This window comes from Erigeron canadensis, chromosome 7 (genome assembly GCF_010389155.1).
Source record: "Erigeron canadensis isolate Cc75 chromosome 7, C_canadensis_v1, whole genome shotgun sequence".
In the NCBI taxonomy this organism is placed as follows: domain Eukaryota; kingdom Viridiplantae; phylum Streptophyta; class Magnoliopsida; order Asterales; family Asteraceae; genus Erigeron; species Erigeron canadensis.
This window is the reverse complement of record NC_057767.1, coordinates 37640608-37654542: the sequence shown is the minus strand read 5'-3', so window position 1 is coordinate 37654542 and position 13935 is coordinate 37640608. Positions and strand designations below refer to the sequence as shown.

General features: G+C 33.9%; 2 protein-coding genes across 2 annotated transcripts; one reads left to right on the top strand and one right to left on the bottom strand.

The window, feature by feature from the left end:
* Positions 1–763: 763 nt before the first annotated feature.
* Positions 764–2143, top strand: LOC122609480 (protein NRT1/ PTR FAMILY 5.9-like). Its single transcript, XM_043782524.1, has one exon. It carries the CDS (start codon positions 764–766, stop codon positions 2141–2143), a length of 1380 nt encoding a protein of 459 aa, XP_043638459.1.
* A 7180-nt stretch (positions 2144–9323) lies between these two features.
* Positions 9324–13883, bottom strand: LOC122608038 (vacuolar-sorting receptor 2-like). Its single transcript, XM_043781120.1, has 12 exons — positions 13503–13883; positions 11963–12655; positions 11779–11867; positions 11648–11717; positions 11408–11491; positions 11262–11338; positions 11096–11177; positions 10927–11009; positions 10753–10819; positions 10484–10612; positions 10008–10114; positions 9324–9706 (listed from the first exon to the last, which is right to left on the bottom strand). Exons 1-12 carry the CDS (start codon positions 13801–13803, stop codon positions 9608–9610), a joined length of 1881 nt encoding a protein of 626 aa, XP_043637055.1. The 5' UTR covers positions 13804–13883; the 3' UTR covers positions 9324–9607.
* Between the last annotated feature and the right edge of the window lie 52 nt (positions 13884–13935).

The following is a 13935-nucleotide window of genomic DNA, read 5'->3' as shown; positions in this document are numbered from 1 at the left end:
CTTAGGTTTAAACTAGGTTCACGGACCTATGTTAGATCGAAATTTTTCTCAGCAGACATATAGAAAATAATGATTGGACACATGCTTTTAAGTGTTTCAACCCAAATAAATTATAAAGTCTTTTGAAGCATTTGAAGTAATAAATTATAATTAGATTCACGTATTTTTTATTCATAGATCCGTTAATTATAAAATAAAACAATTTATAAAGGTACATGGACTCTTCTTCTAATCCTAATGGTTTATTAGTAGTATAATTTTAGTCACTCTTCTTATATTTTTAATTCAAAATACCTAATCTTTAAACATTAAACTTATACAAAAACTTTTTTGAGTAGTGCCATTAACTAATTTAACAAGATTTAAAGGTGGTCGTGAGAGGAAGCTTGAAATCAAGAGGAAGGAGGAATCAAACAAAATTTACCAAGAATTAATGAGTTACTATAGTAAGAATTGTTTAGTTTTAAACATTCATTTCATTTTTCGTAGTTAAGATAGTTGTTGAAATATAAGTTGAGTTAATGTTATGGCAAGGTAGATCGAATAAGGAATCTTATGAGAATTTCGCTTAATTATTAATAGGTACTTTGTGAAAGAACTCGCTTTGCGATAAAATTACGATTTAATAGTATGATGATTTGTAAAAACCCAACACGATCCGTTATGGGGTAAAAAATTATTTACCCAAACTAAAATTGGACATACGTGGTTTACACTACCAACACAGAGTATTTATGTACATGTACTTTTCTAACAGGGCTTGATGCTGTTGTTGATGTTCAATCCATACGGTGTGAAATGGCTTGTTGTGATCATACTGGTACTGTTAGCTCTTGGAACCTCAGGAGACCAACTTTTACAAGAAGTACTTATAGACCTGGTGAATAATGACATTGATAAGTCACAAGATAATGAGACTAAAGAACGATCTATTGCACGTGCAACAATCTGGTCACGTATAGCAAAAGTTGCTGCTGCCATTTGCACAATACTGTGGGTAGCCCCTGGCAATGCTGTTGGGGGGGTTCATTCATCGTGGGGAAGTTCATTCTTGATTTGCATAGTCACTATGACAATATGCTTGATAATTTTTTGCATTGGCCATAGTAGTTATCATCAGGGGCAGTTGACTGAAACACCCGTTGGTGTCTTCTTTCGGGTGTTACATATGCGTATTAAGAAGCTACTCGAGCGACACTTTTTGGCTAGGCATATCAACGATTCTTCGAGACTAGATGGATCCCTGCATAACCTGGGGAAAGAGAATAAAGGAGGTGATGAAGGGATTATGGGGAAAAGATCACCACTGCCTACTGTAGATTCTAAAGGGCAAGAAGCCAATGGTTGTAGTTGCTCTTATAATGATCAAGATGACATAGTAGTCGTGAAAAGCCTTTTAAGAATGTTTCCCATGTGGGGGATGTTTTTGGTGGTTTCCCTAATATCAGCAACTGGGAGCACCTTCTTTCTTCAGCAATACAACAACCTCAATACTAACAACCAAGTAGCAGTACAGATCTACGACTTGATTAAAGATGTCTCGAGTTTTGCTATCCCATTTTTGTATTGCTGGATTTGTGGTTTACGTAAGAATAATGAAAAGGTCAAAATTGGCATCGGAATGCTTTGTGGAATAGTAAGTTGTGTTTTTGCTTGGCAACTAGAGGTTCAAAGGCTAAAAAAAGTGAGCAATCTGGATGATAAGGATGCAAATACTTCCTTAAGTTTTCTTTGGTTGGTGCCTCAGTTCTGTGTGCTTGGGGGCATGGAAGGACTTACTTGGGAAGGATTGTTAAACTTCTACAAGTCACAAATGAAAGAAGAGACATTACAGAGTTACGGGGAGGAATATAGTGAATTCGTGATGTGCTTTGGAAAGTTCCTTAACATTATCCTTATCATAATTCTTAAGAGCCAACCGGCGGGGTGGTTTGGGGACACAATCAATGACAGTCGCCTAGATAAGTATTATCTGCTTTTGGTATCTTTTTGCTTAGCAAACTTCATCATCTATTGTCTGATTGCAAGGTATTACTACAAGGATCCTGAAGGACATCAAGACTCGGTGAACGATGATTTGAATCCAGGGGCGTCATCAGTTAACTATTTTTATGACTTTCTTGAATGCCTGCAAAACTGTTAGTAATAACTAGCTAGCTCAGTCCCAATTCATATAATGATAAACTTGCCAATCCATTAATCTAGCTTTCTATTAAAACTGTTGAACTTTTCAAAGCGTAGTTTTTATCTGCTTGTGATGTCGATAATGTTCATGTGTAGCACGCAGTGGTTCTGTAATTGTACTCTGTAGGATCGATTTTGTAACCCGTTTTAGGGGACAAATGTGGATACCAGAACAGAAGGTCAAACGGTATATATAGAAGGCCTACTTTTTGAGCAGTCAAACGTTTGATTATACTTTATACACTTCCTATCACATAAAAACTTATTGGGTTATTTTAGAAAACGACAAATATGCACTTGTAATTTTATAGTGATGCAAATGCGACTATTGCTGAATATGCGGATTGCAGGTATATAAAACACACGCCATAATTTTTAGTCTAAAGGAATGGTGATTGGTGATAATTATGTGAGGTGGGTCGGGTTTGCAGCTCAGGTAAAGGGTTGATACGGACAACTTTTGGGTATATGTCAGGTTGGCATGAAAAACGTAGTGTCCAAATTTGTTAGATTTATTATTATTATTATTATTATTATTATTGTTATTATTATTATTATTATGAAGATCATTCAGGTCATCGTATAGGCCGGGTTTCTACTTTTAGAAGAATTAGTTTCATGGATATCACATTAACTATATAATTTGCCAAATTAAGTTTTCCCCCAAAAAGATAACACCAAGCATTGACCTTGACCATAACATGAAGTGATTCTTGCGAAATTAACAAATTTTGATTTTATTTCTATGCGACCATCACATCAGTAAAATATGTACAATGTTTGCATCAAACTATGACAATGAACAAGTTATATATTTGACCTATGAAGCATTACATCCAGATTCGAGTCTCAATTCTTATATTTGTAAGAGTTGATTCGAGAATCCTAAATTTAATGTCAAGTGTGTGGTTTAGGAGTATGATAGTTTGTCTTTTTAAAAAACAATGCACAATTCATAATTTTCCAAAATATTAGTGCATAAGATTATAAACATTATTTAAATATACTAGATTTTAGACCCGTTTCCAACACTGGACATGGATTTACGATATTATCAATATTAGATATAGATACATTTAAGTTATAAAAGTTTATAATTTTGAAGATATACGGTTCTAAGTGTTATACTTTCCAAGTTGTTGTACAGTAATCATAGGTTTGTCACTGTCATTATTAGCTGAGACATATGGATGAAATTGTTTGTCGTAGTCATTCCACAATTCACATGCTATTATAATTTCTTTATAATAAATTTTTTTGAAACCAGTTGTACTCATAATGTGATATTATTATGAAAAATAAATAAGAATTAAAACATAAACATACTTGTGATCATGTACTTGACATTCAAGTATATATACTTGATCATGATGCGAAGCCATAGCACGCATAGGTTTATTTTCAATCACCTGTCCAGTGATAATTAGATAGCAATTAAGATTGTTTTTCATATTCTTTGATAACAATTAAGACTCTTGATTTGAGTGACAATTATAACTTCAAACATTAATACGCAAAACTAATATATAAAAAAGGAGAATATTATATACCTATTTGATTAAGAGATAGAATAAATCTTAAATGAGTTCATATTGATTTGCATTTAATAGTCTAGCAAACTTCTATTGTAAATCGTGTGTTGGTCTGTGATTGTCTCATGTTATGTGATTCTTGTAGTGTTTATGATAAAAATATTGTATATCGTCATTTGTTATTATGTTTGAAATATGTATCTAGAGTACAAATTGTGTTTATATTAGATATTAAGCTAAATATTAATATTTATAATTTATGAATATCTAATCTAATATTTGTTAATAAGGCATTAGGTTTTGAAATAATTTTTTAGAGATAATATTTCATATATTGAAATTTTTTAAATTAACTAAATAATTGTAAATTTTAAAAATCCTCTCAAGTTATGGCTAAAAATAAATATAAATTAAGTATTTAAGACTAAAAGTGTAAAATATTGATGGAAAACAAAAAAATATAAATTAATGAGACTTTTTCTACAAGTTAATATAAATATTAATATAATAATATATTTGGATAATGATTATTGGGATTTTTAATTTATAGTTAATTTAAATGATGACATAAGCGATAGTAAATTTGATGAAATTAAGCGATTTGATTAATTGGTTAATTAGTCAATAGTTCAACTGTCTTATAGTATATATTAAAATAAGATTTCTATGATGTTTATAACATTATCTAGTTCTTTAATCCGTTCGACCAGCGGACCATCAAGGAGACCGCCGATTCGTTTAGTCGTGAAACCGTTGAGGAATTTATAATTTAAAATTTAAATTAACATTCTAAACGTTTCTTATAAATCCATGAAGGAGATGAAACAAATTCTTTTAACTCTGTCATTTACTCATTTATAAGTGTTGTAGTTTAATTTTGTCGGTCCAAACCCGAATAACTTGATTCCGCCTAGATTTACCAAAAAATTTAAGTTGTCACTGGTCCGACTAAGTTCAACATCATCCTTGGTTGTTTTTTCTTGGCATGGCGTATCCAAATTAAGTAGGCTGACTGCTTCATTTCTTCATTGTAGTTAGATTCTCATACAGTGGCCGGAGGTCCTTATGGAAGCAGTCTCTCTACATATGTGTAGAGGTAAGACTGTCTACAGCTTATCTCCCCATACCCCGCGCAGAGATTGGACTCTGTTGTTGTTGTTGTTGTAGTTAGATTCTCATACAGGAAGGGTATCGACATTGAATTCAGGGTACAAGAGATCAAAATACTAATAAAGACACAATAGAAATATAGAATATATAGAAATAAACTTTTCATTTTTTAGGCAAAGCAACACTTGTTTGATCACTTAAATACCGATTCATTCTTATTCAATTCTAGAAATTCAATGGGCTGAGACTCAATTCGACCTCTTGTTTCGTGTGTATATATATATATATATATATATATAGTTTCCTTAATTTGATAACCATTTTTTTTAGAACTCTTAAAATATGTATTTGTTCACATAATTTTTTTGTTCATTCACATGTGAAATAATATAAAAATGTATGTTGTAGAAGAAACTTTTTTAAGAAACCTTCAAAATAGCTTTTTGTGAACTTGTGAATGAATTTGTTCACGTTTTTTGTTCACATGTGTTAAACGGCTATATATAAGGTTTTGAAAAAAAATTCTTCTACAACATATGTTTTTATGACGTTTCACATGTGAATGAACAAAAAACATATAATCCAATATGAAATTTAGGAGTTCTTACTGTTCTTACGACTATACAAGACACATTATGTAAGACCAACATATGCGGAGCTCAAAAATATCACATCTTAATGAAGGTGCGCATATCTTTGCGGATTTTATAATAACAAGAAAATCAAGTCTACCCCTACCTTTGTTAAATGAATTATCTAATTTTAAAACAGATGAAAAAGTTAAACTCCAATTGGGCCCAGAAACAAAAGTTAAACGCCAACCCATTTTCGATCTGGTAAATAGTAAGACGAGTATGGTGATAAGTTATGATTAAACCTTCAACTCGTCAGGTATATTCCATTTAGATTGCTTTGTATCCTTGTTGTAATAGTATCTGCATAAGTATGAACATGTATATTAAGATCAAGAAAAATAGCGGTTAGAAACTATATAGAAATAAAAGCATGTTTAGACATACTTAATACACTTGGGAACTCTTTCCAAACAGTGGAAACATCAACCACAACCCTCTACCACACTAAGAACGGTAAACTTTAATCACAACTCACTATGATAGTTTTGATTAAAGTTTACCTTTCTTGATGAGGCAGAAGAGTGTGGTAGAGGCTCCCCCTATATGAAAAGAGACCACAACTATATAGGGTATAAAGTACATCTAACCATGCTCTTTTATATTTGTGTATAATCTCCGATTGTTATTTTCCTGATCTTAATATACATGTTTATACTTACGCAGATACTATTACACCTAACTAGATTAAGGTTTAAATTATAACTTATCATCTTACTTGTCTTACTATCTACCAGATCTAAAATGGGTTGAGTTTAACTTTTGTGTCTGTATGCTCAGTTGGAGTCTAACAATTGTGTATGTTTCTAAATTAGATAATTTGTTTTATCGAAGGTAGGGGTAGACTTGGTTTTCTTGTTATCTAAAACACGCTCATTGCTCCAACTTCCCTCTTTTTTATTACCCTCTAGTTGAGGCGACCCGGGTAAGGCTGGCTTGAGATGAGATGTGAAGTAAGATGTATTAGGAAAAATAAACAATGTAGTATTTTACTAGCCGTCACCAACCACTAGATATGAGAAGAAAGATAATAAGAGCGGTAATGATGTCTTCCAGTGGTGGCTGGTGGTGAGGGGTGACGGTGGTGAGACACAATGTTGAGGTGGTGGCTTGTGGCTATGGCTGGAAAAGGGCAGTGCTTGGGTTAGAAAAAAGGGGACTAATGTTTTAGGGCTAGGAAGAGATGAAAAAGTGTTTTTTAAAAGATAGAGATGTACATATTCAAACATGAATTTAGGGTTGTGTAAAGGGTTTTTATAGAAGTAGTTGTTGCTTTTAAAAAAAATAAAAAAAAAAAATTTTGGCTTTTTACAGCATGTATTTATTGTAAATCTTTTTATTCATCTAGACATGACCTTAACTTTAGTTGTTTATTATTAAACATAAGGTTAGAGGGGATGCTGAGCTTGGTTTGTCTGAAACCGCAACTGCAACAACACGCTGCCACTTCCGTTCGGTTTCCTTGTTTTTGATTACCAACGGTTTGTGAACCCGTGTGAGGAGATAAAGGAAAGTGACCAGCCTACACACACATAAATATATATATATATATATAAGGTTGTTCGGTACCTAAGCTTATGTGTGGAACCCCCTCACATACTAACTTTTTAATATTTGTTGGATTTTAACTAAATCACATGGCCCCATGAATTTTATGGATTAAAAAAGTTATATGTGAGTATTCCACACCTAAGCTTACGTACCTAACAGCCTTATATTCTCATCACCAATATAATATATAATATTTTATAAATATAAATAGGAGAGAGAATGTTTGTCATTGGAGAAAAAAGGTTTTGGTGAAAGAAAAATGGTGAGACTGATGAGTGTCATGAAACCCATTAAAATATGTGAGCGGTGGCAACATGGAAGATATAGTTGATGAGTTACGATCTCATGATACCCTCACTCTAACAAACTTCTTGAAATAAATTTAGTAGTTGGTATAGTCCATAAATGCATCTTCATATTACATAAATATACTTTTTCGTAAGAAATAAATTGAAGTACTTGGAGAAGTGAAAAAGAAGTTGGTATAGCCCATAAATTTGGTGGTTAGTATCATCCATAAATGCATTTCAAAATTTAACTACTCGAATCAGTTATTGATAGGTAGGTATTAGTTATTGATAGGTAGAATTTCATATATGTTATTGTTAAAGTCAAGGTTTAAACCAGTAAGGAGAAGTAGTTTTGTAATTTTGTTACTAGAACTTTGTACTAGAATTTGTGCTCTAAGAATATGAGTATTTGTAGTCTTGATAAGTCCTTAAGAAAGTTGCTTTCGATGTAGTGGCCAGACTCAGAAACATGCAGATATTGCATTATGGATACTTGAATCATAGATCAAATGCATCTTAGTTTTAACTTTCTGTAATTTCCAAAGATCGCTAGCTTCTTCATTTATGGAGAGCGCGCAAAAAAAATCAATACATGAATAAACAAACTTCAATTTGTCAGAATGTTCTGCGAAACGTTGGTCATAATTATGCGTCTGATGATTCATTTATATAAGTACCATGTTCCTAATCAAAATGGTTTGAACATGTACAGGTCAAAAAGGTTTGGTTCAAAAAAGTTAAATTTCTGCTGTGGGTCAGAATGGTCGAGTAAGTTGGGTAACGGGTCGCATTGATTCGAATAAAAACAGGTTGATTTTGTATGGGTCAAAAAAGGGCTAGGTTAGGATTAGCCACCACAACATATTGCCAAATAAGATTGCAAAATCTATTATTAAGCTACTTATAAAACTTAAAGTTGTTTTAAATGTTTGATTACGCCATGTCTCAGTGGGCAACTTTTACACCCGAGTTAATCTATTTGTCCGGTTCGAGTTTGTGTGCTGAGGACTCGACCAGAGGTTGGACATCACAGTTACCAAAATAAAAATTGTCCCCTCTAGTGTGTTCACCATACTCTCACACTTTATTTCTGTATTAGGCATCACACTTGTAACAAAATGGCTTCAACTTTAACTTAATGCAACATTTACTTGATTATTCGCACAATCTGTAGAACTTGGACCTTAATTTCAGTGGTCAAAGTTACTTGCACATCCCAAAACGAACCTGTAAAATCTGAAAAACTCCATCCTGGAAAAAACTCGATTTTAGCAGGTTACATTATTATTTTCACATTTCTAATGTATTCTGACTTTATCACATATTGCCATAAGATTCAACTTGTGAAGTGAATATAATGCAGTTTACTCATCATCATCATCCTTCTTATTGTTAACTGAGTTTTTGTATCATTAATGTCCGATACATTCTTTTCTATCTCTGATGTCAAATATCATTTGCAGCGGTGCAGTGCTGGGGTTTTGTATGAATAGAATTTTGTACTCAATTGGGCAGACAAAAACGGGACCAAGTTTGGATACATGAACAGGAGATTAACTTGTACAGAGAGCCAACCTTTTGAGGAGTCATACATCTGACCATACACATAGTTTTAGCTAAAAGCTGGGTTGTTTTTGGTGGTACCTAAGATCCACATTCACGACCAAATCATTACTTACGGCATTTGACCAATGGTCATGTCGAAAAACCACGGGTTCAAGTTTAACATACATTGCACAAATTGATAAATCTTGTGTCATTTGGAGAATAGACATATATTGGTTGCAACTGAGAATTTTCTAGTAATGCAAGTATGCCTTTTAATGAATATCCAGATATATATAGAAAGTATGACTTAATTGCTATTGTCAAAATTGGAGATGGCAAATTGGGTGGCTTAAGAAGGTTTGGTTATGAGTTAACTTTTTGTATGGCAGGTTGGCCTAAAAGTTTAATTGGCTAAACATTTGGAAGTTCTAATAAACACTGGTGTCTCATATATGGTAACAAAACAATAAGGGCATGTTGGTATATATCATCTCAAGTTGGAGTACATATTGCATCATCGAGAAAGTCGACCATTTATTGTCATAAACTACATGAATCAATATGATAACTTACAAAATTACAAACGAGGTTAAGGCCATGATGATTGTGGGTGAGCCAATCAGTGACTCTCTAGATAGAGCGTGTGTACTGTGCATATATGTGTATAGTATGCATATATGGCAGATAGACGTTAGTTTCGGATCAGTGTGCCAGATTTTCTGTTATTGTTCTCTTCTATATTGTTGCCATTGTTTTCTAGTTATACGTTCCCATGCGATGCATTAGATGAAAGTTCAGCTTGATTGTCCAACGGCATGTACTGTGCCATGATGGCCCTGATCTCAGAATCCATATACGTCTGCATATGACATACACAAAGAAACGCTAAGAACCCCTTCCTAGAATCTTGACAAAATTCTAAGATAATGCAAAATAGCAAACAATAACAAACTAACACTCCTAAGTCCCAATGTGAATGTTTTGTTATTCATTCAAAGTTACTACCTAAATACTTGTATTTTTTTAGGCACCTGCAAGTATGAACATGAATAGGAAGGAAATATCATGTTATTGAGACTAGTGACACAAAAGATAAGAGTTATCTCAGGGTATTCTTGATATGTTAGAAAACCAAAGAGGTTAACTAAGATAATCCATACCCGGATTCTGTATTTGTAGAATGCATATCCTACACCTCCAGCAACTGCCAAACCAAGAATGATAAGCCACACAAATCCCCATCCTACTCCTGGCTTTGCATCTTTACCTATTTTTCGACAAGTAGAGTATTCATATAATGAGTGCATAACAGAAACATAATATGTGATGATTTAAAACATTATATAAAACAGAACTAGCAATAAAAAAGTAAGACATGCATTGGCTAATATCGAACCTTGAACCTGTAATACGATAACCAGGAACTAAATATACTGGTGTTCTTTGACCTATTGGTATTAGTTGACCACCTTGGCCTTACTTTAGGTCATGAGGTCAATAAAAACCAGTCTATCAATTTTGTATAACATTATAAACTGAAGTAACAATAAGTTCTGCCAATGTTTAAGATGAAAAGACTCATATGTATCCTATTTCAATAAGAACAATATATGTAATGGGAAATGGAAACACTCACTTATACATAAGTCATGTTCTCTAATGTAGAGTAAATTGCCACCACATCGACATTCATAACTACCCCATGTATTCTTGCACCTGCACTCGGGACACTGACAAGCCATCTTCTCTTCACATTCATCTATGTCTGAAACACATATATACTAGAGATCAATATACATATATGTGTTCAACAATTAAGAATGTCTTAAAGAAATTACGTACAAAGCATTTTTTGGAGAAAACGTCCAACTTAAAAAATGATTGATTCTATATGGGAGATAATACCTTCACAAATTTTGACGCCGTCCCCCCTGAATCCTGGTGGACACTTGCAGCCCTTAGTATGCTTATCCTAAAACAAAACAAAAAAAAAGAAAAGAAAAAGTCAACTTGGATATCAATATATATAGGCAACAAAACGAATAGATACATTCATAGATATACAGATAAAGGACTAACAATGCAAGCAGAATAAGTGACGCCCTGCTGGCTATCTTTCCAACAGCCTCCATTATGAAGCCCACAGCGTAAAGCTCCGGTAGCTGCAACATAGAGAGACGGAAATCTACATAGGTAAATTTCGATGATCCCTAAAAGACCAAGTATAATACAGTTATATGTAAATTACCTTCACAGTGTTTATAACCATCACCATGAAACTTTACCCCCTGCACAATCGGGCATTGGCATACTCGTCCCCTGAAAGTATCCTACACAACCCCAACCGAAGCAGATATAATGCAGTAAGATTTTTCAAAACACCTAACTACAGCACAATAAATAGCTCTGCATACCCTGCATGCTGTGATATTTGTAGATTTGTCGATCCAACATCCACCATTGTTTTCCATGCACTCATTAGTTTCAATTCCTGAAAGTGACATAGATAACTTATTTCATCCCAGTCATATAACAGAAATTTATAGCAGAATGTGCTTACCTTCTCTTAAGCAAATGACTGGCTCGGTTGTCTCCTCGAACCCTGAACAGATAGCCTTCAGAACAGTTCCTTTATCGAGCTTACCTGAAAGCAAGCCATGGTTATATGGATACCACTTATCTAATAAAATTAAACATTTTGTATGTTACATTTACTAAACTGTAACACTAACATCCTCAACGTCAAACGAGAGAGTAAAATGTTAACAATAAACATAGACACTTGATCTAGACTACATACCCCGGAACTGTCTGTTGTTTATTATAAGAGTTGGCAGTATTGTGACGTCCCCACGAGGACCTTTACCTATCTGCAGAATCACAAAGTTAACCATAGTATACAAAATTAACAGAATATGTAAATTACAATACCTGTGCCTCCTGTTCGGCCTTGAGCACTGCATTCTCTACATCGGCTTCTGTATCTCCCACACATTCTTTTATTTTCTTCACATCAACACCTTAGAAAGAAACTTCATGTTATGAAAACAAAAAATTTTATATGTAACCAGTCACTATAAACTATAATGTGCACATAAGATATTCTAATACTCACCAAGTGATGCAATTACATCTTCTGCACACTCTTTATTGTATTTCTCCTCTCTCATTGGACACCGAATAGCAAAATCCGTCACATAATCCCACCAAAGCCAAGGTTTTCCACTTTCATTAGCCACTTTATAAAAACATGCTTGTCGTAAATTTTGGACAACGACATCTTTTCCATCATACCCTCGATTGAAATCCTCTTCAGGATCAGGAGCACAATATCTTCCATTATTAATACATTGAGACTTGCATTGTTTGCTTAAAATAAAAGCCTCAGGGCAATACCAAGTAATATAATGTGGTGTAAACTGAGTGTAGCCTTTTTTCTCTAATATTTGAGCCACTCCTTTGAAATCTTTCAAAAACTTTTTTTGAGTGTCACATTTTGGCCCACATTCATCATTGCTATTTGTCCAAAACTCATACTCAACTCGGTCATCAGGGTGCGGCAGAGCTTCTCTCCAATCAAGATTAACTTTCACCATTTCGGGTTTATTTAAAGCTTTTTTTATGGCTTCTCCAAGTGATTGACTTATGAGTGCTGATGGAATGGATATGTTTTGTAAGTAGTTAGATCTTGCATGTCCTTCTTCAGGTGTGTCCATGGTGATCAATGGTTCGGGCCTGTCATCTGCAACAAGAATGGCTGCAGCTCCGGCTTTCTGTGCATTCCATGCCTTCAAGGTAAAATAGCAGTCTGCGACATGATAAGAGCAAGTTTTGCTTCTTATAAACTACAATGCAACTAGAAACAATATCTTGCCACCAAGTGTGAGTCAAGAACTTATTTCAGTAACTTACTAAAAGTATCCATTTGTATTTCATTATAAGTTATAAAAGTATCAAAGTAGTATTAGTACATAAGAACTTATTTTACTTGTGTTTTGCACTTCTTCTACATCCCTAAGAACTTGCAACCCCTTTTTTAAAGCTGCCCCATTAAACATTTACTCGTGATATTTTTCTAGACAATGTAAATTTACATACAGGTATATGGTTAAAATCAGGGTCAGATTCCGGCTAGCAGGTCAAGGTCTTCCCAAACCCAAAAACATAACTATTGATCCCCGACCCAAAATCCTTTACAGATCATTTTGCACGACCCGCTTTTGACCTATTTGACACAGCACAGGGTTTGATTTTCAACTTGTTTGACCATATCCAGCCTGCATAATTCATGTATTATTGTATTCAGATCCTAAATGGGTCAATTTCTGGTCAATCTGTTTGTTGTAATTGACCCTAATCCACCTTTACTTCAATATTAAAAGGAGCCACATCATACTACTTCTGATCTACTGCTTCTCAAATCCAAATATTGCTGTCCTATATTTACACTCAATATTTATTAAGGGAACAACATTTTTACGTTCTAATGTACTAAAACAACTATTATGTTGTGTGTGATTATCGATCCTAACATAATCAGCAAATTATTTGTCCAAATGTGCATCATAACACTAACTGCACAAAAATGAACTGATCAATGACCAAATAATCAACCACCAAATAAAATTAGACCAAATGGGTTGAGGTAAATTTACCGCCACGATCAACAAGAAGAAAAACAGGAAGCCCGGCACCAGATTTGAAATTAAAAGAAACATCATCAGTGAAACTCCTGCAAGCCTTGTGATTAGACTTCGGATAAAGAACGGCACCAGCTAATGTTCCTCCATATTGAGGAACACCAAAATTACCAATTGCACATTCGTAAGTATCTTTTAGATTTTGTGGTGAAGTCACCCGCAAACTATTCTTTTCAACCACAAATCGACCCAATGTTGATTCACACATCAGCAAGATCATACCACAAAATGTGACCCATAATTTGCCTTCCCTCATAATTTGTCAAATTCTGTCAAGCCAATACGTTAAACTAAGGAACCCGGATAATGTAAATATTATTATGAGATTTTCCAGTCACATGCAATCATATTCTTCAATGGCCTATGAGATCATTAGATCAAATGCCTT

Excerpts from the sequence above, each read along its gene's own strand:
- LOC122608038 (XM_043781120.1), bottom strand. The coding sequence starts at position 13,803 with ATGAGGGAAGGCAAATTATGGGTCACATTTTGTGGTATGATCTTGCTG. Across the intron at positions 12,656-13,502 it reads TCTTCTTGTTGATCGTGGCG|ACTGCTATTTTACCTTGAAG; the intron begins GTAAATTTACCT and ends ATCATGTCGCAG. Across the intron at positions 11,010-11,095 it reads TGGTTATAAACACTGTGAAG|CTACCGGAGCTTTACGCTGT; the intron begins GTAATTTACATA and ends TCTATGTTGCAG.
- LOC122609480 (XM_043782524.1), top strand. The coding sequence starts at position 764 with ATGCTGTTGTTGATGTTCAATCCATACGGTGTGAAATGGCTTGTTGTG.